The sequence below is a fragment of the Bos indicus x Bos taurus genome, chromosome 9 (assembly GCF_003369695.1).
Source record: "Bos indicus x Bos taurus breed Angus x Brahman F1 hybrid chromosome 9, Bos_hybrid_MaternalHap_v2.0, whole genome shotgun sequence".
Taxonomy (NCBI): domain Eukaryota; kingdom Metazoa; phylum Chordata; class Mammalia; order Artiodactyla; family Bovidae; genus Bos; species Bos indicus x Bos taurus.
In genome coordinates, this window is record NC_040084.1 from 80,212,834 (window position 1) to 80,239,214 (window position 26,381).

The 26,381-nt window shown below is 42.2% G+C and overlaps 1 protein-coding gene across 5 annotated transcripts in view; it reads right to left on the reverse strand.

Moving 5' to 3' along the window:
* Nucleotides 1-26,381, reverse strand: part of HIVEP2 (human immunodeficiency virus type I enhancer binding protein 2) — a 218,418-nt gene that overhangs the window by 13,065 nt on the left and 178,972 nt on the right. For all 5 annotated transcript variants that reach the window (XM_027551730.1, XM_027551732.1, XM_027551733.1 and 2 more), the window contains 4 exons: nucleotides 18,441-18,485; nucleotides 12,221-17,781; nucleotides 9,914-10,068; nucleotides 2,705-2,880 (listed from right to left, as the gene is read on the reverse strand). In XM_027551730.1, coding sequence (XP_027407531.1) covers nucleotides 2,705-2,880; nucleotides 9,914-10,068; nucleotides 12,221-17,395 — 5,506 coding nt within the window. In that variant the 5' untranslated portion in view covers nucleotides 17,396-17,781; nucleotides 18,441-18,485. The remainder of the gene's footprint in view (nucleotides 1-2,704; nucleotides 2,881-9,913; nucleotides 10,069-12,220; nucleotides 17,782-18,440; nucleotides 18,486-26,381) is intronic.

Consider the following 26,381-nt stretch of genomic DNA (forward strand, 5'->3'; position numbering starts at 1 on the left):
AGGCAAGAATACTGGAGTGGGTCGCCATTTCCTTCTCCAGGGAATTTTCCTGACCCCAGGGATTGAACTCGGGTCTCCTGCATTTTAGGCAAACTCTTTACCATCTGAGCCACCAAGGAATCCTTAACATGTGGCTTATTGCTTATATACCTACAAATGTAACGTGCTATTTTTGTAACTCCAAACATGGAAATATTTCTTGGCCCATATTGCTCTTACATACCAAAAAATTATACCTCTAATTTTTCTAAAGATCTCAAAAATTCTTATGGGCAAATTATCATGAGTTTCCGTGGTAGTTCAGCTGGTTAAGAATCCACTTGCAATGGAGGAGAACCTGATTCGATTCCTGGGTAGGGAGGTTCTCCTGGAGAAGGGATAGGTTACCCACTCCAGTATTCTTGGGCTTCCCTGGTGGCTCAGATGGTAAAGACTCCACCTGTAATGAGGAAGACCTGGGTTGGGAAGATCCCCCGGAGGAGGGCATGGCACCCCACTCCAGTATTCTTGCTTGGAGAATCGCCATGGACAAAAGAGTCTGGTGGGCTACAGTCCATGGGGTCACAAAGAGTTGGACACGACTAAGCACAGCACATGATTATCAAGAATTTAAAAATCTGTAAATTAATAGAAATCATCTGCTTCTGTAAGGGTGCAAATAATCTGTGTATGTGGATAGATGTGGAAGTTAGTTAAGTCCAGATAGTTTATTTAGATCTTCATATGTGTTTCTTCTCTTATATTTTTCTTTCTTCCTGTTTCAAGTAAGCACTCAGGCTTTGGGCTCTCATCCTCAGGGTAGGTTTATAGTTAGAAATCTGGCTCAGAAATGACCCTGCCCTGACTTTAGCTTATTGAAGTCTTGAACGTCTGAAGAATTAGAGCAAAGAGAAAGCAGCAAAATGGCAGGAAAGGGTGTCTGGAGAAGTGACACAGGCAAAGAGGAGGTACCAGTCCTGCAAGAGCACTCTGATTCTGTACTCAGATGATATGACAAGAGGCAGTTGGCTGGAAGTGAACATCGGCAAGGGGTTTCCCAGGATGACTTGCTCTTTTCAAGATCCTAAGACATTTGTATTTTTCCAAAGGGTGACAAGGAAACTCCGATAATTATCAAGAATAAATTATTTTCTGCTAAAACTCCAAGACAATAGCTCAGAGCCAAATATAGCATGATAGAAATATCTAGCCATGTGACATTTCCTCAGGTACAGTTTCAGGAGGCTATACCCAGTCAACTCACACGGCCAGGAAATATCAGTTGTAATGACCGGTGGATCAGCTTTATTTCTTAAAACCAAAGTTTATATATTTTTATGTCCTAGGGAGTCTCTTACTGAAGTTCTACATAAAAGGCTTGATTGTGCAAAAGTGGATGGTGTTTAAAGGACCTCATATTTATCTCCTTTGAAATGCAAATGAACATTCCCTCCCCCTTTTTGTGGCTTCAAAGAGGCATAATTATAATATAAATATCTTTTTAATAAAGAAAAAACAGATATGCTCAGAGGCAACACATTTACATTTCTGACAAACCAATAAAGACAATTTAGGATTTGGGGTATAAAAGAAAGTAGGTACACATTTCCCTACCAAAGATAGTTTTACTTGATATTTATTTTTCTTGATGGGTAGTGGAGCAGATTAATTAGTATGCAAATTAAAGTTAAAACATCAGAAAATGTTTGTGTAAGGTTAGTGGCGGGGTGTCTATAGGGTTCCATTAGTACTTCTACGTGTGTGCATGAGTGTGTGTATACTCAGTCATGTCTGGCTCTGCGACCCCATGGACTGTAGCCCACCAGGCCTCTCTGTCCATGGGATTTTCCTGGCAAGAATACTAAAGTGGGATACCATTTCCTCCTCCAGGGATCTTCCCGATCTGGGGATTGAACCCATGTCTCCTGCATACTTTGACAGTAAGTAGTAAAATATACTTCTATAGAAGTCAAATCATCTCTATTCCACAACTATTTGTATTCTGAAAACACTGAGTTTATGAATATTTTCATAATTTTACAAAATGATAGAAATATAACTGAAGCAACATTTTTGTATAAAATATTTTCAGGTAAGACTATCTGTTAAAAACAGACTTATTTTTTAAAGACAGAATATCATTTCAAGGCAAGTCTTAGTTTTATGAGATTAATAGCTGTGGCCTGAGAGTAAGAAATTGTCTCTGAGCTCATAAATACACAGAACACAAGCGATCAAATTTCTATACATAATTAATGCAAGTGTGGATGGAGAGGCCCACCCGGGACTCTGTGGGTCTCTACATTATTAATAATCTTGAAACTGACCATGGGCACATGTTTTCTTCCCAGCTGCTGCCTTGCTTTTCTAATGCCCCGGAATGGGTTGTCTCCCTGCAGAATTTCAATACTGGTGCAAAGATTCTCTAGACCACATAACATTTCCAACAAGAAGTAATAGCTATGCAGGCAATTCTTAGCCACTTCCTTCGAGACTACTAGCCTGGACCTAAGTCTATAGCTCTTACTTCAGTCATAAAAGGAGCCTCATTGTCTCATACATCCTCAGACCACTTACAGAAAGAAAACACATTTCATGAGTGTCACAGTTTCACAAAGAAAACCACCTAATTGTCTATGACAGTTACAAAACGGTATTCAGAATCTGGAACCGCCAGTAAAAAAAAGTTTTCCCTCTTAAAAAAAAAAAAAAATCAGACCTGTACCTTTTGTTTTGAAGGCGAAGTTACATAACTTGCATACATAAGGCCGGACATCAGTATGCGTGCGGATATGCTTTTTGAGCATGCTCGGTTTCTTACAGCGAATCCCACATTCTTCACAAATGTACTTTCCACGTCCACGTCCTCTGACATATACATAATCTTCATTTGATTTATATCTGTTAAAAGAGGGAAAATCCAGTGTGTTTCCAAATACTTTACATGATTCCAAATACTAACATGTTTCCAAATACATGTTATATATAAAATCAAAAGCTAATCACTTGCAAGACAAAATTTTAGATGGGTCTTTTACAATTATTCAACTTTATTTCTACAGAGCCAGTGAAATCTACACAGTACTTGAAAGAACTTGGTAACAGATTAGGCATTGTAAACAAAAGGGAATTTTTTTCTATGTGGAGTTCAAAATGGAGTTGGCTCTTCCATGAAATGTGCCTATATGGACTCTGTATAGAAGTTCAAATGGGCTTATATAAGCCGCAAAGAGTTGCAGCACTGTGCGCCTTACTGCTTCCAGATTTGGATACCAAGAAACATCCAAAAAGTTATACTAGCATACTTAAACCATCACATATCACTTGTTAACATTACATCATCTAAGATGTGCATTCACAACACATATACTCCTCTAAATTGCTAGAATAAATATAACTGATTATAGAATTCTTCACTGCAAGTTTCTACTCTATTTTTACAATCCTGGCACGAGAGTCAGAAATTTCTAGCTTACACAGGCTGAGCTGAGCTCACCAACTGTTGCCTGCAGATTTGATCTGTTCTTCCCAAGGACCGTAATTCTGTACTGAAGTGAAGTCTAAATTTCAAGTGGCTTCTGGAAGGTACTGTTACATAATGAAAACTAGAGATTCTATTTTTCAATCAAATTTGCCTTTGTTTCTGGAAGGGTTTATAGAGAGGTTTGAAAGGATGTCTGAGGTCATCCAATTTAATTAAATCAGTAAGATGAACAAAGTCTTAGGTATTCACTGTAATAATCCTTGGAAGAAACCTACCCAGTGATCACCATTGGTCACATTTTTTTTCAGAATTTAAGGAAAGATGACCCATCATAGCGTATAGCAGCATTCTACTGAATAACTCAGTGAACACAATTATCTCTTAAATCTCAGGCTAGAATTATGGGTCTACTGCCAAAGATATTTCTTTTGAGGATTCTTTTTATAACTTCCAAAGGTAGAGTGACCTACAAACACCCTAACTCAGTGTGGGCTGACTTAAAGGCCTTAGATTTAGTTTTTTGTTTGTTTGTTTTTAAATATTCTAAGAGCATTGCAAACTTCTCTATTTTGTTCCAGCTAATCCATTATCAGAAATAAAATTCACTTCTATTCGTCCAAACCACTGAAGGATTTTTAAGATAGAAAATCCATCCTATCAGCTCTGCTATGGATACTATTTGATCTTAACATTATCTATTTTTCAGTCAGTATCAATCCAGGTGAGAATTAAGTAGTCAAAAATATGAATAGTCAATTTTATGTACTTTTTAGTCCTTTAAATCTTTCCCCGTTTACAAAGAATTTCCAAAGTCAACTTTTTCTTCAAAACTAATTTGAAATTTATCTTTTATCTCATTGTCTTTTGTGATAAAGCAGAAAGGAACCTAAAGTTGCACAATATGTCACCTTTTAATACCAATATTCTCTGCCCCAAACTGGATGAAACTACCTAAGGACTACACAATAAAACAAATAATTTCATAGACAGCAATTCTTCTTCAGGGAAAGGTACTTCAAGCTTTCTGTGGTGCATCATTGTACTTTATGGAAAATGCATTTTATTTTCAAATAATACTATTTTAAATTCCTTAGCTGATTAACTTGCTTCCAGAATGAAAATTAAGTTCTGTATAAAATATAAATGTATTAGAAAAATCTGTACAAATAAAATATTTACCCTTCAAAAGTTTTACAGACCCATAAATCTACTTGATACAAGAATTAATGGATTTTTGAAAAAATATGGCAACCTACTCTAGTATCCTTGCCTAAGAAATCCCATGGACAGAGGTGCCTGGTGGGCTACAGTCCATGGGGTCACAAAGAGCTGGACATGACTTAGCAACTAAACAACAACAGCAATGAAATTATTAGGTCTATGTATTAGACAATACAGGAAACATATACACTTACAAATTTGGTCAGTAATTTTTTTTTTGGAAGTTATCACTTTGCAATGGCAAAATAAGAGGTTTTAACACATTTCTTGGAATAAACAACTGGTCACCACCAGGCAGAAGTTGGATCACAGATTAAGGAATGAATGAGATATATAGCCCATAAAGAGACAATGAAAGGAAGAGGAAATGAAATATTGGCACAGTCCTTTTGGATCATCAAAACACAGTAATAAAATGTTACATATGCTTTTCATTTGCATCTTTTGTTAGTGGAGAGGAGCTCCCCAAAGCACGCAGACCTGTGAAGGTCTCGCTTATCTAGCACAAGTGCACTGCTCTGAAGAAGACTGCTAGACACAAGGGTTGACTCAGTCACAGGAACTTCTTGGTCTCTGAGGAAAGATATTGTCTCTGTTTCTCTTGTTTGTGTTAAAAGATGAGGAATGTCCCAACAATACTGAGACAAGCTTCATGACGACAAACAATTGTGGCTTCAGTGGTGACATTACTCAGGCATCCACCCAAAGGGGGCCAACCCTCTGAGGGAACCAGCTTCCATAATCTATCTCCAAATGGTAAATCTATGTGAGAAACTGATATCTTGTATTACCAAGGCCGGCTGCGACGGACCATGCAGAAGCATGGCCGAGAGGAGCTACCCCACACCCGAGGTCAGGGGCAGCGGCTGAGAGCGCCAGGCTGCAACCACGCAGGAGCGGCCAAGAGGGGCTACCCCATGCCTGAGGTCAGGGGTGGCGGCCAAGAGGAGCAACCCCAAGTCCAAGGAGCTGCGGCTGTGCAGGTGCAGGAGGGCTGAGAGGAGCTACTCCACGTTGAAGGTCAGGAGGGGCGGCTATGAGGAGATGCCCCTCATCCAAGGTAAGGAGAAGCCGTGAACAGATACCCTACGTCCAAGGTAAGAGAAACCCAAATAAATGGTAGGGTTTATGAGAGGGCATCAGAGGGCAAACACACTGAAACCATAATCACAGAAAACTAGTCAATCTAATCACACTAGGACCACAGCCTTGTCTAACTCAATGAAACTAAGCCATGCCAGTGGGGCAACCCAAGACAGGCAGGTCATGGTGGAGAGGTCTGACAGAATGTGGTCCACTGGAGAAGGGAATGGCAAACCACTTCAGTATTCTTGCCTTGAGAACCCCATGAACACTATGAAAAGGCAAAATGATAGGACACTGAAAGAGAAACTCCCCAGGTCAGTAGGTGCCCAATATGCTACTGGAGATCAGTGGAGAAATAACTCCAGAAAGAATGAAGGGATGGAGCCAAAGCAAAAAGAATACCCAGCTGTGGATGTGACTGGTGATAGAAGCAAGGTCCGATGCTGTAAAGAGCAATATTGCATAGGAACCTGGAATGTCAGGTCCATGAATCAAGGTAAATTGGAAGTGGTCAAACAGGAGATGGCAAGAGTGAACGTCGACATTCTAGGAATCAGCAAACTAAAATGGACTGAAATGGGTGAATTTAACTCAAATGACCATTATATCTACTACTGCGGGCAGGAATCCCTTAGAAGAAATGGAGCAGCCATCATGGTCAACAAAAAAGTCCAAAATGCAGTACTTGGATGCAATCTCAAAAATAACAGAATGATCTCTGTTCGTTTCCAAGGCAAACCATTCAATATCACAGTAATCCAAGTCTATGCCCCAACCAGTAACACTGAAGAAGCTGAAGTTGAACGGTTCTATGAAGACTTACAAGACCTTTTAGAACTAACACCCAAAAAAGATGTCCTTTTCATTATAGGGGACTGGAATGCAAAAGTAGGAAGTCAAGAAACACCTGGGGTAACAGGCAAATTTGGTCTTGGAGTACAGAATGAAGCAGGGCAGAGGCTAATAGAGTTTTGCCAAGAGAACACACTGGTCATAGCAAACACCCTCTTCCAACAACACAAGAGAAGACTCTACACATGGACATCACCACATGGTCAACACCGAAATCAGACTGATCATATTCTTTACAGCCAAAGATGGAGAAGCTCTATACAGTCAGCAAAAACAAGACCGGGAGCTGACTGTGGCTCAGATCATGAACTCCTTATTGCCAAATTCAGACTTAAATTGAAGAAAGTAGGGAAAACCACTAGACCATTCAGGTATGACCTAAATCAAATCCCTTCTAATTATACAGTGGAAGTGAGAAATAGATTTAAGGGCCTAGATCTGATAGATAGAGTGCCTGATGAGCTATGGAGAGAGGTTTGTGACATTGTACAGGAGACAGGGATCAAGACCATCCCCATGGAAAAGAAATGAAAAAAAGCAAAATGGCTGTCTGGGGAGGCCTTACAAATAGCTGTGAAAAGAAGAGAAGAGAAAAGCAAAGGAGAAAAGGAAAGGTATAAGCATCTGAATGCAGAGTTCCAAAGAATAGCAAGGAGAGATAAGAAAGCCTTCCTCAGTGATCAATGCAAAGAAATAGAGGAAAACAACAGAATAGGAAAGACTAGAGATCTCTTCAAGAAAATTAGAGATACCAAGGGAACATTTCATGCAAAGATGGGCTCGATAAAGGACAGAAATGGTATGGACCTAACAGAAGCAAAAGATATTAAGAAGAGGTGGCAAGAATACACAGAAGAACTGTACAAAAAAGACCTTCATGACCAAGATAATCACGATGGTGTGATCACTGACCTAGAGCCAGACATCCTGGAATGTGAAGTCAAGTGGGCCTTCAAAGCTAGTGGAGGTGATGGAATTCCAGTTGAGCTATTTCAAATCCTGAAAGATGATGCTGTGAAAGTGCTGCACTCAATATGCCAGCAAATTTGGAAAACTCAGCAGTGGCCACAGGACTGGAAAAGGTCAGTTTTCATAACGATCCCAAAGAAAGGCAATGCCAAAGAATGCTCAAACTACAGCACAATTGCACTCATCTCACACGCTAGTAAAGTAATGCTCAAAATTCTCCAAGCCAGGCTTCAGCAGTATGTGAACCGTGAACTTCCAGATGTTCAAGCTGGTTTTAGATCAAATTGCCAACATTTGCTGGATCATGGAAAAAGCAAGAGAGTTCCAGAAAAACATCTATTTCTGTTTTATTGACTATGCCAAAGCCTTTGATTGTGTGGATCACAAAAAATGTGGAAAATTCTGAAAAAGATGGGAATACCAGACCACCTGACCGGCCTCTTGAGAAACCTATATGCAGGTCAGGAAGAAACAGTTAGAACTGGACATGGAACAACAGACTGGTTTCAAATAGGAAAAGGAGTTCGTCAAGGCTGTATATTGTCCTCCTGCTTATTTAACTTATATGCAGAGTACATCATGAGAAACACTGGGCTGGAAGAAGCACAAGCTGGAATCAAGATTTCCGGGAGAAATATCAATAGCCTCAGATATGCAGATGACACCACCCTTATGGCAGAAAGCGAAGAGGAACTCAAAATCCTCTTGGTGAAAGTGAAAGAGGAGAGTGAAAAAGTTGGCTTAAAGCTCAACATTCAGAAAACGAAGATCATGGCATCTGGTCCCATCACTTCATGGGAAATAGATGGGGAAACAGTGGAAACAGTGTCAGACTTTATTTTTTTGGGCTCCAAAATCACTACAGATGGTGACTGCAGCCATGAAATTAAAAGACGCTTACTCCTTGGAAGGAAACTTATGACCAACCTAGATAGCATATGCAAAAGCAAAGACATTACTTTGCCAACAAATGTTCGTCTAGTCAAGGCTATGGTTTTTCCAGTGGTCATGTATGGGTGTGAGAGTTGGGCTGTGAAGAAAGCTGAGTGCCAAAGAATCGATGCTTTTGAACTGTGGTGTTGGAGAAGACTCTTGAGAGTCCCATGGACTGCAAGGAGATCCAACCAGTCCATTCTGAAGGAGAACAGCCCTGGGATTTCTTTGGAAGGAATGATGCTAAAGCTGAAACTCCAGTACTTTGGCCACCTCATGCGAAGAGTTGCCTCATTGGAAAAGACTCTGATACTGGGAGGGATTGGGGGGCAGGAGCAGAAGGGGATGACAGAGGATGAGATGGCTGGATGGCATCACCGACTCGATGGACATGAGTTTGAGTGAACTCCGGGAGTTGGTGATGGCCCGGAGGCCTGGTGTGCTGTGATTCATGGGATCGCAGAGAGTCAGACACGACTGAGGGACTGAACTGAACTAACAATTTAGAGTCAAACAGATAACATACTTTGTCCTTTAAATATAATTAGAATAAATTCATGCTCATGGAAAGTTGTAAATTAGATCTGTTGTAGAGATAAGGTAATTACATCACAATCCCCAAATGTGGTTGATGTCCTTTAAATTTTTAAAATTTTAAAGCAAATATCTGGGCTTTTTCTCCAATGTGACTGGATTGAAGATACTTTTCTATCCAAATCTAAAACTTCACATTACACACATGTGTAATTTTTCTTAACTAGCTAGATAACAAAGTCATTGAACCTTATCATTTGAGTTTCTGCAACTCAGAATTCTTAAAAAGAAATTCCTAAAGACAGAGAAACTATCACAGATCAGAGGAGGCTGGGGAAACATGACAACTAAAAGCAAGACGGTGCTCTGGCTTGGGTCCTGGAAGAGAAAGAGGGCAGTGCAGGAACTGGTGAAATCCCATACATCTGGAGTTCAGGTAATAATAAAAGCAATAAAACCAACTAGATTCCAAGTGCACACGAGTGTGCAAGATTTCATTTTTGCAATGCAAAATAAAAATATGTCCATTAGTAACACAAGTGCTTGTAAAAATAATACTAAAGAATGAACAAACTTAGATGACATCAAAAGTCCAGCAATTTAAATTAGAGGTATGAAAATTTAAGGCAGAGGTTTAAACCATATACAATAAGACATTTTTATTAAAAGCAAGTCATGAAAGCATGGGCATAAACTCATTATCTGTTACCAAACAGACTTCAGAAATGTGTATAGAAAAAGAATTTGCTTTATGCTTCAGACCAGAGGAGATATGATATTTTCCACACAGACACTCAGGACCATTAACTCTGATGTCTAATAGAATAGTTGACATTTGCACTTATGTTTCCTTACCCTCCTTCAAAGATTTTAATTCGAATAGGCTCAGTTTGCTTGGATCCAATATCCTTATCTCCATGAATATCTCCTTTCCCTCTTTCCTTTAGGATACTTCCCACTAGTTTCCTTTCTAGTTTGCTGCCAAATAAAAAGGTCGCATCAGGTTTCATCTGCAGGAAAAAGAGAGAATCATTTTGTATGCATTCCCTAAAACAGAGAGGAAGCCCACATATTCCACTCTTTCATGGTCTCTGAAAATTAACCTAAATTCCATACTAAAAGGCCATAGGGTGGCTACATAAAAGAAGGGACAAGGGGGATAAAATCAAAAAAGAATGACAGTTTCTACAGAATAAATTCAACATTCTTTTAAAAACAAGACCCCATTAGCACATATACTGTGCAACACTAATAAGAATGTTAAAAACAAGTGCTGTATTTTGGAAGTAGCAAGTCAAGCAATCTCTATGCATTTCAAAAATATTCTCAAAAGTTATTAAAAAGAAATGGTAACTGAAATATACTGTATATTTTATAGATTTTATATTTATAAATCCTCCATTTACTTTTTTATTAGCATAAATTCCAAAATTTCCCTTATTAATATTTTTATAATTTTACATGTAAGGCAATAATTGTTCATGCAGAAGCAAACCCACTAATCCTTGGAAAAATGAGTTGAGAGAAAAAAATATGTATTATAAATATAAAATAAATTATAGTAAAAAGTATAGTCAATGGGAACAACTCCTTCCCCAGAAGTTTGCAGAGTTCAGTTCTGACATCCTGCAGTCTCCTTTGTTGACTGAAAAAAGATGCATAACATGAGAGTTGTGAGTTGAGTTTAATTTGAGGCAAAATGAGAAAGAGTTGACTCGTTGGAAACGATTCTGATGCTGGGAGGGATTGAGGGCAGAAGGAGAAGGGGAAGACAGAGAATGAGATGGCTGGATGGCATCACTGACTCGATGGACATGAGTCTGAGTGAACTCCGGGAGTTGGTGATGGACAGGGAGGCCTGGCGTGCTGCGATTCATGGGGTGACAGAGAGTCAGACACGACTGAGCAACTGAACTGACTGACTGACTGAGAACTGCAACCTGGGAGACAGCACTTTAGATAGCCCTGAGAAACTGCTCCAAAGAGTTAGTGTATGTGTGTGTTAGTTGCTCAGTTGTGTCCAACTCTTTGTGAACCCATGGACTGTAGCCCACCAGGCCTCTTTGTCCATGGCATTCTCCAGGCAAGAATATAGGAGTGGGTTGCCATTCCCTTCTCCAGGGGATCTTTGGCCCAGGGATCAAACCCGGGTCTCCTGCATTGCAGGTGATTCTTTACTGCCTGAGACACCAGGGAAGCCCCAGTGGTAGTGGGGGAAGGTCAATATATGAGATTTTGGTGAAGGGGGAGTTCAGTGCCATCAAACACTCTTCTTACAAAAGGTTTTCTGCCAGTCACGAGGAGCTGATGTCACTATGAAGGGATTTAGTACTTTTCTAGAAATGAGGAGATGCAAGGATTGGAAACTACTCATTGGCAAAGACCCTGATACCAGGAAAGATTGAAGGCCGGAGAAGGGGGCGACAGAGGATGAGACGGTTGGATAGCATCACTGAGTCAATGGACAAGTTTAAGCAAACTCCAGGAGATAGTGAAGGTCAGGGAAGCCTGGTGTGCTACAGTCCATGGAGTTGCAGAGAATTGGACACAACTGAGTGACTGAACAATAAGGACTGGAATCATGGAATCAGTTCCTGAAAAATATCTAACTATGTAAAGACCTGTTCCACCAGTTTCCCTGGAGTATAGAGTGCTTCACTCTCTACCCTGAATACCCTTCAGGGCATGTCGAAGGTCAACAGCTACAGAAGCACAGGTTCAGATGCAATCTCCGCAGAGGCAGATGGTAAATGCCCTTGGCAAGCACCAATTTGTAACTGACACCTTCCCGATCTTTCCTCTCTAGTGCTCACTCCTTGTTCTATGTCCTCATTTCACAATTTCCTGAATTCCTCACATCACCAAAAAGTTGATTTCCTAGGTCACTAACCCAGGTCGTTTGGAAGGGGGAGGAACTCTAAGGAATTAGCCCCTGAGGTGGGATTTCACAGCACCTAGCCGGAGAGATGCTTTGTGCTTGGGACAGTCCTAAGACCCTCATAACTAAGTTCACGTCAGTGGTTAAGGCCTGTCTACGGAGGATTCTGCCCACCTTGGCCTTCACTTTACTTGTATCTTTTTGGTCGTACATTCTTTACTACGTTATTCTGCTCAGCAATCAAATCCACAACACAGAACACTTTCAGAAACAAAGTTTGTTACCTGAGCAAACTGCTTCCAAGCACTTGACGATGTCAGTTTGCCAGTTCCAGGCCGGTGCATCGCAGCCAGAGTATAAATTTCTGCAGTGATTTTTTGCTTGGACCTCAGAAGAGCCAGTGTGGTCTTGGTGTTCAATCCGGATGGGTTTGGGTTACAGGAACTAATGCACCATGAAGCATAAACCGAGGATTTGAAGGTGGCCTGCTGCACATAATTGGGTTTTGTATAATTCAAGAAGCACCAACTCACAGTTGTTGTTGTCCGCAGACTGGGGAACTGAAGAATCTGCTGGAAATCTACCATGTCCGTGAAAAGAAGAGTTGAATTCGCCACTTTCCCACTTGGGCCTGAGGCCCTGTGGACCAGCACACCAGCAGGCAGCTTCTGGCCCTTTCCTTGCTCTTCGAGCTGACTGTCCCCAGGTGGTAAGGAGGAGGTCTGAGGGCTCATGCTCATATCAGAGGCTGTCTCATCAATGTCCAACTCATCTGAGGACTCTTTGCTTTCTGACTGCCCACTGGATGACTTCTGTCCCAGGGGGGAAGCTCGGGAGCCTGGCATGACAGGCTCCCTTGAGGGCACACTGGAAGAGGGATGGTCTTGAGATGAGGAGGGGGACAGCGAGGAGAAGGAAGATGACCCTGACGCCAAGCCATCCTTTGGCTCAGAAGCACAGCCCTGTCGAACCAGCTGGGGTTTCTGGGGGCGGGAGAGATCCTTCTTGATGTCTGAGTTGGTCAGCTCCACGGCGCTGAGCTCCTCCACGATCTGTCCATACATCTTTTCTTCCTTGACTCGTTTCTGCTGCTTTGTTTCCATGAAGAGTTCTAAGCTGCTGGCTGGAGAAAGCATACGTTTGCTGCCTCCCAGGGTGGCCACGCTGTCAGAGGTGGAAGGTAAACATAAGGGGATTGAGGACTCCAAGCCAAGGGGTAAAGTCTGAGGTACTTTCCAGATGGGGTATTTTTCCAAGCCTGCATGCTGCCCCAACACCTGGGCGATGTTAAATCCTATCCCTTGCATGGCCGCGTTGGTTACCAGGGTTCTTTGGGTCACATTCTCATCGACTTTGCATATGACAATGGCAGGGCTGTTCTGCCCAAGCATCTGAGAAATGCTTGTGTACATGACACTCCCATAGGATGGGACGTGCGTCTGGATCCTAACAGGAACCACCGTTCCCGGCAAGGACTGCAAGGGCCCAGCGCTCGCTGAGGCGAAATCTTCCTGAAGAACCTGCTCAGAGGGAGTATCCGTTGACTTGGTGCTCTCCCCAGAGGGAAACTTTGGAAGGAGGTTCTTTGAGGGTAGCCCTGATGTTCCTGAATAACCACCTGGGTAGGTTTGATCTTTCGTGTGTGCGTAATCAGCGGATTTCTTTCCAGTGTGTTCGGCCAAGGGCTCCAAGGGGTAGCTGGGGTGAACTTCTGCCTGGAAAGAAGGCTTGCCATAGCTCTTCGGAGCGTGCTGAGCAAGGGGATGGGGAAAGTGCGCCTGCCACCAGGGGGGCTGCTGGGCTGGTAAGTGAACCATACAGACGGTAGGATACTGGAACTGAAACAAGGCGCTCTGGATTGGAGAAAACGGGAGAGCCTCCTGATTGGGAAACAAATGTGACTGTTCAGACAAGTGCTTGCTTGCAATATAGGATGTCGGTTGTATCAAGGGATTTCTCAGAGATTCCTGACTATCCAGGTGCAGGATCTGCTGCTGGGCCAGGTGGAGGGGGCCTGAGCTCAGCTGGGGGCAGGGACCCACGACTTGCTTCCCTGGGTCCTCCGCCGGGAGGGGAGGGAGCACGGAGCATGCGTTGTGGGGCCACGTGGACCTGAGGCTGGCGTGTAGATGCTCCAGCTGCTCCTGCTTGACACCCAGATCCACGCCGGCCTCCCCCTGGGAGATCTCGGGAGAGCCGCTGAAGGACGCCTGGCGCACCAGAAAGCACTTCTTCCTCTCCCGGGATGGGGACAGCGCAGAGGCGGCCGACGCCCCGGCTGCGGGCGCGTGGGACAGGTTCCCATAATCAAATGACTTGCTCCGAATTTCTGGGACCTCCGTGGGGTGAGGACAAGGCATCTGCTCAGATGAGCAGCGTCGCATCTCCTTTTGGTGATGGTGGTGGCCGGGGACTGACAGTGAGTAGGAACCGGCGGGGACGGTCAAGAACTCCGAATGCTTTCCGAACTCATCCGGCTTGGAAGCCACAAGCTTCATGGTCTCCTCTCGATCGAAAGACATGGAGAAGCTGGAGCTGTGGGACAGGTTACTCTCTTGACTGGGGCTGCGGGAGAGGCCGGTGCCCGTGGACTCGAAGCTGGATTCCCCGGAGGAGTGCTCCATGTCCGCGAGTCGCAGACGCTTCTTTTTGGGCGGCAGCTTCTCGGCCGGGAGCTGGGAGAGGGTCTCACTTCTCTGGGGCCACTGGAACTCCTCCACCGGCTTTTCTGGCTCTTTGCTCTGCGTTTCCTTCTCTTTCTCCGGCTTGTCCGGCTCCTCGGTCACACGGATCTCCGGCACCTGGATGTTGTGCTGGCGCACCAGCCGGGGCGGCGCGTGGTAGGGCGGCGGCGGCGGCGGGACTTGCGGCGCGGGGGACGGTTTCCCTGTGCCCTCTGCGCCCTCCCCGGGCGGGGCCCACTCCGGGCTCACCGGGGCTTCGGAGATCTCGCTGTCGCACGTCTCGGAGGGTGATGAGGCTTTCTCCTGGGCGCTGGCCGCGAGTTCAGCGGACTCTGACCGCTCGAAGGAATTGGGGCGGCTCAGCGAGTTGGTGTGCTGAATCACAGAAATCACATTTCCAGGAGGCTTCCTGCCCGCTCCATCCGATTGCTTGTCCGGATCAGCCGACAAGGGTGACTCCTCCAACCCGAGAGAGGGACTCCCAGATTGCAGCGGGGGTCGACACAGGTCAAAGCGCTCAGAGTGCCCATGAGAAGGGTTTTCCTGTCCAGCCAGGCCAAACCCACTCCTCGCGCCTTCCTGCATCTGCAGCTTGGACTCGTAATCTGCAGTCGCGATGCCCAAGGGCGTGCTGCTGCAGATCATGGGGGTGTCCTCCTCGTCCCCCACGCTCTTTTCTTTCCGGCGTTTTCGAGTTTCGCAAGTGGTTCCAAACATGGTTGGCACGCCCTGGGATGGGGCCGAGGGATCCATGAAATACTCCCCGCCATGTTTTAAGGGGCTGATGCAGGAAGCATCCCTGTAGCTTTGCTTCATCGTCTCAGAGTCCTCCCACTTCTTATAGGGTTTGCGGCAGACGTCATAGTCATAGCCGACCCTGTCCCCAGGAATCAATTTCTTTTCCTTCAAAGATGGACCTGTGATGCTTTTGGACATCCTGCCATGGTGGTCTCCTTCCAGGTGCCCCTCCTGGACTGAAGGCAGCTCAAAAGCCGCTTGTCTCCTTAACATGCGCTGAGGTGGTATGCCTACTGTTCCTGGGTAGAACACATCATCCGAACCAGTCATCCGCTCATCAAATGAGTGACTTCCTCTCAAAGAAGGAGGAAGACTTAAGTTAGTTGCTGAAGAAGTTGGCATTGAGTTGCTTCGAATAAGGGGTGAAGAGTCAACTGGAGCTTCAAGGAGAACTGGGTTGCTGCCTTGGAAATTGGCTGGATAAAGTTTTCCTTCATTCCTGATAGACGATGGAATCGTCTGGGATTGTCTTGACTCACTGTTGAATTTGGTGGATTTTAGCATGCCTGTCTGACTGGGGTCAATTTCCGCCTTGCTTGGGATCAGCTGTGAAACAGGATCTTCAAACATCTTGACATCTAACCTGGTGTTGACGTGAGGTAATGAGTCCATGGTGCCCTTCCTACCCATCGTGGCGCGCTCCTGACTTGTGGTTGTAACACTGAGTGTATTTCTCGGACTAAGCCGACAGTATTTTCCAAAGATGATTTCTTCATAAGACTTCGCGTTTGTGTTTGGAGGGCTGATCTGCTGCTCTGCACTTTCTGAGCGGGAAAAGTAACCAGAGTCAGTGCTTCCTTTACTGTGCGGGCTCAGAAGGTTCAGAGATGGCTCAGAATCTTGTCCTTTTTTCTCTGACAGTCTTAGTGCAAGTTTCTGTTTAACTGTGTGAGAGTCATCGGCCTTAGTACTTAAAGTCGGATTTGGTAACATATCAGAGCCAATATACTGAGAGCTTTCATTAGGTAAAGGAATTCCGCTTTTGGGGATAATCAAAATCGGCACCTTCATTGGACCTCCCAGCGATTCTTCCAATGACCCGTGATAGCCACCTCTGCTGGCCATTTCCAATGGAATGGGTGGGCCAGGACTCATTTTGTCAGAAGCCTCGACAAACAAAGAACTCTCCTCATCTGTGTCTGTACTCTGTTCACCGTCCGAATGTATTTCTGCTTCTACATCAATAAAACCGGCCTCTAGATCCAATTTTGATACAGCTGACTCTGTGAAAGGGACTAATCCTGCCTTAATTGCATGGGCATGTGACTTCCTGTGCTTGTACAAATTGCTCTTCGTCTTAAAAGAGAAACCACAAGGTATACATGGATATGGCCGCTCACCGGTATGGGACCTGATGTGTTTTTTCAGTACGCTGGGTTTGGCACATGCCCTGCTGCAGTAAGGGCAAATGTACTTGCCGGGCTTTTTGGGTTTGTGCTCTTTTTTGTGAGCATCTTCGGACTGTTCGATACTTTTCTGGGAGTATTGGCTATAAGCAGGGTTCAGACTTGAAATCTTTTTTCTAGGATAACCACCACTGTGGCTGTGTATAGGAAAGGAAAATAGGTCCTCAGAGGCAACAGATGGCAAAGGGCCAGGGAAAAGCCACGGAGGGCCTTCGAGGCTCTGGTGTGGCTTGTTGCTGTGCATGACCCCCTGTGGCAATGAGTGCTGAGGAAAAGAGAGTGAATGTTGGCATGAATAAGGACTTGGACGGTGTGGTGGGTATTGCTTCTCTGTCACTTGCTGGACCACTTCACTAGGTGAGGCCAGTTTCCCAGAACCAAAGAGTTGTGCTGATGCTGTGTTTCCGATATGCTCAGGATCAATTTGTGGTTGCCGCTGTCCTTCTTGACTGCCAAAAGTGCTCATCTTAATAACAGCCGATTGTTCCTGTCTCCATCTACCTGATGCTTTATCAGTTTCTCCAGACCTTGAGGTAGCTTTTTGTCCTAGAGCTGTGTCCCCAGTGTCCATTTTGTCACACAAGGTCTCAAGTGCTAGTTTGCTTGAAAGCCGTGCAGACTCATGGAGTGTCTTCAAACTGTCCCTTTCAAAGCTTGCTTCCTTCCATGTTCCAGGGTGTCTGCAAACTTGCTGAGTTCTCCTTCTCTTTAGAACCTTCCACACCCACCCCGTAGTCTGTGGGCATTTGATGGTAATGTCCTTGGACCGGGGCTATAACACAGTTCTCTCCATTGTAGAAATGTCCATCCAAAAGTTAAGTGCAAATCTATAAAGATTTCTTATGGCATTTGAATATTTTCAACTAGGATGAAATTGGGATGATTAATAGTCTAGGAGAAATTTTGCCCATCAACTAGAGCAAAGTTCAACCGTCAGTTTCACTAAGACAAAATGGTCTGAAAGAAAACAGAATAAAACACAAAGAGATTGTCAATAACAGATATCAAGTAAGAAACTAAAACCAACCCTAAATATACAGCCTGAAATTAGATACAGTGAAAATATGTTTATTCCAAGAAATCCTTCTTATATCTGTTACACTAATTCCACAATTAAAGGTTATTAATTACAAATTTAATATAAGCATAAATCTCCTAACTTTTGGTCACCCTTTTAAACCCTCCTTAATCTTGATAAAATAAGAGCATTTAAAGGAAAACTTTTGATATGTACTTATAAAATCATAAAAATTTTAAAAGTCTTCATTAAAATAAATTTAGAGCTGTTGCTAACCAAGTTTTATGACTTACATGCTAAGTGTACTACATATTTCTCTATTTAGATTTGTTAAATGTATAATATGATATAATTTACAAGTATATAATACAATGTTAACATAAAATGTTATATGTATTATATATAATGTTAACATAAAATATAAGTATATTTTATAGCTTAAAAACATTGATTAGACTAAGGCTGGCTGCAAGAATTAAAGATTGTCACAGAGCTTTGGAAAAGGCAGAAAAGTGCATCTAAATAAAATAGTTATAAAATCTTCATAATATGGATGACAAAATATATTTTGGGGAAAGTTAAAAAATATAATGTTTACCTGAATGGTTTAGAGTTCTCATGGGCATGATTGTCTTGTCGCTTCCTGGGTAGAAAATAAATACAGTTAGGAAATATTGTTCCATTAAGCTACAATACTGCCGATTACAAATGTCAATTTAAAATTCATTATATGTAGATCTCACAATGTTATGAGATGTAAGGAGATGGCAAGAGTGAACACCGACATTTTAGGAATCAGTGAACTAAAATGGATGGGAATTGGCAAATTTAATTCAGATCACCATTATATCTATTACTGTGGGCAAGAATTCCATAGAAGAAATGGAGTAGCCCTCATAGTCAACAAGAGTCCAAAATGCAGTTCAGTTCAGTTCAGTCACTCAGTCGTGTACAACTCTCCATGACACTATGGACTGCAGCATGCCAGGCCTCCCTGTCTATCGCCAATTCCCAGAGTTTACTCAAACTCATGTCCATCAAGTCGGTGATGACATCCAGCCATCTTTCCCGGCATCAGGGTCTTTTCAAATGAGTCAGTTCTTCGCATCAGGTGGCCAATGTATTGGAGTTACAGCTTCAGCATCAGTCTTTCCAATGAATATTCAGGACTGATTTCCTTTAGGATGGACTGGTTGTATCTCCTTGCAGTCCAAAGGACTCTCAAGAGTCTTCTCCAACACCACAGTTCAAAAGCATCAATTCTTCGGTGCTCAGCTTTCTTTAGAGTCCAACTCTCATATCCATACTGCTACTGGAAAAACCATAGCTTTGACTAGACGGACCTTTGTTGGCAAAGTAATGTCTCTGCAGTCTTAAAATGAAAGAATGATCTTGGTTCATTTCTAAGGTAAACCATTTGATATCATAGTAATCGAAGTCTATGCCCAACCACTAACGCCAAAGAAGCTGAAGTTGAACAGTTCTATGAAGAGACCTCTTGAGAAATTTGTATGCAGGTCAGGAAGCAACAGTTAGAACTAGACATGGAACAACAGACTGGTTCCAAATAGGAAAAGGAGTTCGTCAAGGCTGTATATTGTCACCCTGTTTATTTAACTTCTATGCAGAGTACATCAGGAGAAACGCTGGACTGGAAGAAACACAAGCTGGAATCAAGATTGTCGGGAGAAATATCAATAACCTCAGATATGCAGATGACACCACCCTTATGGCAGAAAGTGAAGAGGAACTCAAAAGCCTCTTGATGAAAGTGGAAGTAGAGAGTGAAAAAGTGGGCTTAAAACTCAACATTCAGAAAATGAAGATCATGGCATCCAGTACCACCCCTTCATGGGAAATAGATGGGGAAACAGTGGAAACAGTGTCAGACTTTATTTTTTTGGGCTCCAAAATCACTGCAGATGGTGACTGCAGCCATGAAATTAAAAGATGCTTACTCCTTGGAAGGAAAGTTATGACCAACCTAGATAGCATATTCAAAAGCAGAGACATTATGTTGCCAACAAAGGTTCGTCTAGTCAAGGCTATGGTTTTTCCTGTGGTCATGTATGGATGTGAGAGTTGGACTGTGAAGAAGGCTGAGCACCGAAGAATTGATGCTTTTGAACTGTGGTGTTGGAGAAGACTCTTGAGAGTCCCTTGGACTGCAAGGAGATCCAACCAGTCCATTCTGAAGGAGAACAGCCCTGGGATTTCTTTGGAAGGAATGATGCTAAAGCTGAAACTCCAGTACTTTGGCCACCTCATGCGAAGAGTTGACTCATTGGAAAAGACTCTGATGCTGGGAGGGATTGGGGGCAAGAGGAGAAGGGGACGACAGAGGATGAGATGACTGGATGGCATCATTGACTCGATGGACGTGAGTCTGAGTGAACTCCGGGAGTTGGTATGGACAGGGAGGCCTGGCGTGCTGCGATTCATGGGGTCGCAAAGAGTCGGACACGACTGAGCGACTGATCTGATCTGATCTGATCTAGAAGGTTATAAGACCTTCTAGAACTAACACCAAAAAAAAAAAAAAAATGTCTTTTTCATCATAGTGGACTGGAATGCAAAAGTAGGAAGTCAGGAGATACCTGGAGTAAGGCAAGTTTGGCCTTGGAGTACAAAATGAAGCAGGGCAAAGGCTAACAGAGTTCTGCCAAAAGAACACATTGGTCATAGCAAACATCCTCTTGCAACAACACAATAGACAACTTTACACATGAACATCATCAGATGTTCAATACCGATATAAGACTGATTATATTCTTTACAGTTGAAGATGAAGAAGCTCTATAAGTTAGCAAAAACAAGACTGGGAGTTTACTGTGGCTCAGATCATGAACTCCTTATTGCAAAATGCAGACTTAACTGAAGAAAGTAGAGAAAACCACGAAGTCATTCAAGTGTGACTTAAATCAAATCCCTTACAATTATACAGTGAAAGTGCCAAACAGATTCAAGGGATTAGATCTGATCAACAGAGTGCCTGAAGAACTATGGATGGAGGTTCAAAACATTGTACAGGAGGTGGTAATCAAAACCATCCCCAGGAAAAAGAAATGCTAAAAAGGCAAAATGGTTGTCTGAGGAGACCTTACAAATAGCTGAGAAAGGAAGAGAAGTGAAAGGCAAAGGAGAAAAGGAAAGATATACCCATCTGAATGCAGAGTTCCAAAGAATAGTAAGGAGAGATAAGAAAGCCTTCCTAAGTGATCAATGCAAAGAAATAGAAGAAAACAATAAAATGGGAAAGACTAGAGATCTCTCAAGAAAATCAGAGATACCAAGGGATTATTTCATGTGAAGATGGACACAATAGCGGACAGAAACAGTACAGATCTAACAGAAGCAGAAGATATTAAGAAGAAGTGGTAAGAATACACAGAAGAACTATACAAAAAATATCTTAATGACCCAGATAACCACAATGGTTTGATTACTCACCTAGAGCCAGACATTCTGGACTACAAAGTCAAGTGGGCCTTAGGAAGCATCACTATGAACAAAGCTAGTGATGGAATTCCAGCTGAGCTATTTCAAGTCCTAAATGATGATGCTGTGAAAATGCTGCACTCAATATGCCAGCAAATTTGGAAAACTCAGCAGTGGTCACAGAACTGGAAAAGCTGTTTTCATTCCAATCCCAAAGAAATGCAATGCCAAAAAATGTTCAAACTACCACACAATTGCACTCGTTTCACATGCTAGCAAGGTCATGCTCAAAATCCTCCAAGCTAGGCCTCAACAGTACATGAACTCAGAATTTCCAGATGTACAAGCTGGATTTAGAAAAGGCAGAGGAACCAGAGATCAAATTGCCAACATCTGTTGGATCATAAAAAAAAAGCAAGAGAGTTCCAGAAAAACATCTACTTCTGCTTCATTAACTACGCTTATTCCTTTGACTGTGTGGATCACAGAAAACTGTGGAAAATTTTTAAAGAGATGGGAATACCAGACCACCTTATCTGCCTCCTGAGAAACCTGTATGCAGCTCAAGAAGCAACATTAGGAACCTGACATGGAATAACAGACTGGTTCCAAATTGGGAACAGGGTATATAAAGACTGTATATTATCATCCTGTTTATTTAACTTATATGCAGAGTACATCATATGGAATGCCAGGCTGTCTGAAGCATAAGCTTGAATCAAGATTGCCGGGAGAAATATCAGTGACCTCAGATATGCAGATGATACCACCCTTATGGCAGAAAGTGAAGAGAAACTAAAGAGCTTTTTGATGAAAGTGAAAGAGGAGAGTAAAAAAGTTGGCTTAAAACTCAACACTCAAAAAACGAAGATCATGGCATCTGGTCTTATCACTTCATGGCATATAGATGGGGAAACAATGGAAACACTGACAAACTTTATTTTCTTGGGCTCCAAAATCAATGTGTGACTGCAGCCATGAAATTAAAAGATGCTTGCTCCTTGAAAGAAAGGCTATGACAAACCTAGTCAGCATATTAAAAAGCAGAGACATTACTTTGCTGGCAAAAGTCTGTAGAGTCAAATCTATGGTTTTCCCAGTAGTCATGTACTGATGTGAGAGTTGGACCATAAAGAAAGCTGAGCATGGAAGAATTGATGCCTTTGAACTGTGGTGTTGGAGAAGACTCTTGAGAATCCCTTGGACAGGAAGGAGATCAAACCAGTCAATCCTAAAGGAACTCAACCCTGAATGAAAAATCACTGGAAGGACTGATGCTGAAGCTGAAGCTTCAATACTCTTGCCACCTGATGGGAAGGGCCTACTCATTGGAAAAGACCCTGCTGCTGGGAAAAACTGAAGGCAGGAGGAAAAGGGAATGACGGGATGAGATGGTTGAATAGCATCACCAACTCAATGGACACGAGTTTGAGCAAACTCTGGGCGATGCTGAAGGACAGGGAAACCTGGTGTGGTGCAGTCCATGGGGTCACAAAGAGTTGGACATGACTGAGCGACTGAACAGCAAACACCACCATATTATGTGCTCTAAAAAATACAGCAAGTAACTGCTTTAGAAAACACTAAAGTAGTAAACATAATATTGATTGTCACTATGCCTAAGGATAACTCAAGGAGAAAAAAATTTTTTAAACTTCAGTCATATTTTCTAAAATATAAGATTAACATATTAAAACATCTTAGACTTTTGACAGAAAGGCTTGGCTTTAATTCCTTAGATAATAAAAAGTTAAGAGTGGGTTTTTAAAATTTAACCTGTAGATTTTAAAATTTTTTAAATAAATATCCTTTTTAGGAAATTTGCATGACAGCAAGGTGAAAAAGTCTTCCAGATGACTATAAATGGCTCAGGAAAACTTGACGACTTAGAAACTATTAGATATTAAGTGAATACTCAGTTTCCATAAGGGAATGGCCAATGTAGTACACAAAGAATTTTGAGAACTTCAATGTTCAATTGTATCAATTATGATGATATCTGATGTGTTTCCTTAATAGGCAATATAGCAGTATTTATAGTAGAAAGGAAGCTCATATTCTTTGGTCCAGGAATTCCATTTCTTGAAATGTGTCCTTACAGATGTACACAAGAGCACAAAGATGTGTGTACAAGGATTACTTAGGTCAATTAAGGCTCAGTCAGAAGACTCAGCCACTTAAAGAAAATTAAGTGTATCTATAAGTACTAATATAAAAGCTCATCCAGAAGGTAGTAACATTGGATGTAAAATAGTTTATTGGGCCCTAGAATGTATTTTATAATCCCATTTGTGTAAAAGAGAAACAGGCAATAAACAGAAAATTTCTGTAAGGATGCCAAACAGCTTTTATGTTAGTTAAATCACAGAAGTGGAGCCAGGGAGTCAAAAGAAGGGACAAAGGAAGGGATTTCTACCTTTAACCTTATGACTTCTGGTAATCTTTATTTTTCTTTATTTCTTTTTTTTTTTTTTACCATGAGTATGTCCAATGCAGGAGACATAAGAGACTTGGGTTCGATTCCTGATTTGGGAAGATCCCCTGGAGGAGGGCTTAGCAACCCACTCCGGTGTTCTTTCCCAGAGAATGTCCATGGATAGAGAGGCCTGGCAGCTACAGTCCATGGGGGTCACAGAGTCAGACACGACTGAAGTGATTTAGCATGTACTCATGGATGTTCACATTTTAAATAAAATATTTGTTAAAAAAGATGCCACTGTGTAAATGTACTGTAATTTCCCAAACTAAAACTCAAACACTGATTTTCTATCCATGGAGTTCTCCAGGCAAGAGTACTGGAGTGGGTTGCCATCCCCTTCTCCAGAGGATCTTCCTGACCCAGGGATCGAACCCAGGTCTCCTGCATTGGAGGCAGATTCTTTACCATCTGAGCCACCAGGGAAGCTCTCAAACACTGATTTTATTTCCATGACCAATTTGGTCCCTAATATAGCACGCTACTGTGAGATAATAGGTATACTTGGAAAAGGGGGAAAAACATGGAATAAATAAATCTTTTGGATGAGAAATCAGAAGCCCCCAGGTATCTGAAGCAAGATATCTGTAATCAAGAAGTCCTTCTGGGGACTCCACCAGTGGCCCAATGGTTAAGACTGTCTTCCATACTTAGGATCAGAACCAGAATCAAATCCACGTTTGGCTGACTGCCAAGCATAAGGGGTTCTCACCTTCCCAACCAGCATCCCCTACTCCCAGCTCAACTGTTAAGTTTTATTACAATGTAAAATAAAACATGGGCTTCCCTGGTGGCTCAGTGGTAAAGAATCTGTCTGCCAATGCAGGAGATGTGGGTTTGACCCCTGGGAGAGGAAGATCCCCTTGAGAAGGAAATGGTAACCCACTGCAGGATTCTTGCCTGGGAAATCCCAGGTACAGAGAAGCCACCAGACTCAGTCCATGGGGTCGAAAAAAGAGTCAGACACAACTTAGCAACTGAACATAAGAGAAAAAATACATCTGCAATAACGCTTTCTTCTAAGTATTTTCACTTGACTCTGATACTTCCAGTGCTTGAATTTTTCATAGTCCTGAGAAAATATATGAGTTCTGTATGGATTTCAAACAAATCCACAATTTAAACAATGTTAAAATCTGTATATTGAAGTATTAATGAAGACAGCCCCTTGTGAGACCATGATTAAGTCTCATGACATACAACTGTTTGACTTTGTTCCTTGAAAAGCATTACTTTTAAGAAAGTATTAATAAGAACCTCACAAGTGAAAATTAGGCATATGGTCACTTGCCACTTCTCAGTTTTCACAGAATATATAATTTTGCTTAAAACATGGACTTGAAGTTAAACACATACATAAAATTTTATGAAAAACAGGACTGGGATACTATATTTAATAATTAAATACAATATAGTATTTTTGTGTAGCAATGAAACAATAACTTTTAAAATCAGATTTAACTTTTGTGGTTTACAGTAAAGAATTACATTTATCATGGGAAATATATGGGGAAACAGTGGAAACAGTGTCAGACTTTATTTTTAGGGGCTCCAAAATCACTGCAGATGTTGGCTGCAGCCATGAAATTAAAAGATGCTTACTCCTTGGAAGGAAAGTTATGACCAACCTAGATAGCATATTCAAAAGCAGAGACATTACTTTGCTAATAAAGGTCTGTCTAGTCAAGGCTATGGCTTTTCCTGTGGTCATGTATGGATGTGAGAGTTGGACTGTGAAGAAGGCTGAGCGCCAAAGAATTGATGATTTTGAACTGTGGTGTTGGAGAAGACTCTTGAGAGTCCCTTGGACTGCAAGGAGATCCAACCAGTCCCTTCTGAAGGAGATCAGCCCTGGGATTTCTTTGGAAGGAATGATGCTAAAGCTGAAACTCCAGTACTTTGGCCACCTCATGCAAAGAGCTGACTCATTGGAAAAGACCCTGATGCTGGAAAAGACCCTGATGCTGGGAAAGATTGAGGGCAGGAGGAGAAGAGGACGACAGAGGATGAGATGGTTGGATGGCATCACCGATTCAATGGACATGGGTTTGGGTGGACTCTGGGAGTTGGTGATGGACAGGGAGGCCTGGCGTGCTGCGATTCATGGGGTCGCAAAGAGTCGGACACGACTGAGCGACTGAACTGAACTGAATTGAAATCTTAAACTAGCTATATACAATTCTTATCCACTAAGGACATATAAAAATAAAAGCACCAAATAAAATTCAAGGAAACGTAATAATATTTTTCTATTAAAGAACAGACCAGAAGATGAAGAAAAGTGATTTACACAAAATTCAAAAGTAGATCAGAAATAATACATTAATGGTCAGAAAAATATTATCTGGAATAGTTATTTAATTATCGATGGGTTTAAATTTTAAAGGACAAATCAGAAAAAGTCACACCTACTTTTTATTTTTAAAAAACAATCTTGCTGATACTAATAGAAGAACATCCTATATTCCAATAGCATTTATTATTCAGAAAATGTTTTAAAAATCACAACTTTGATCCCAGTAAAAAACACATTGACTCAATTATGTAAATAGCTTCAGTCAGGAAAGTTAGTTGCTCAGTCATGTCTGACTCTTTGTGATCCATGGGCTATAGCCCACAAGGCTC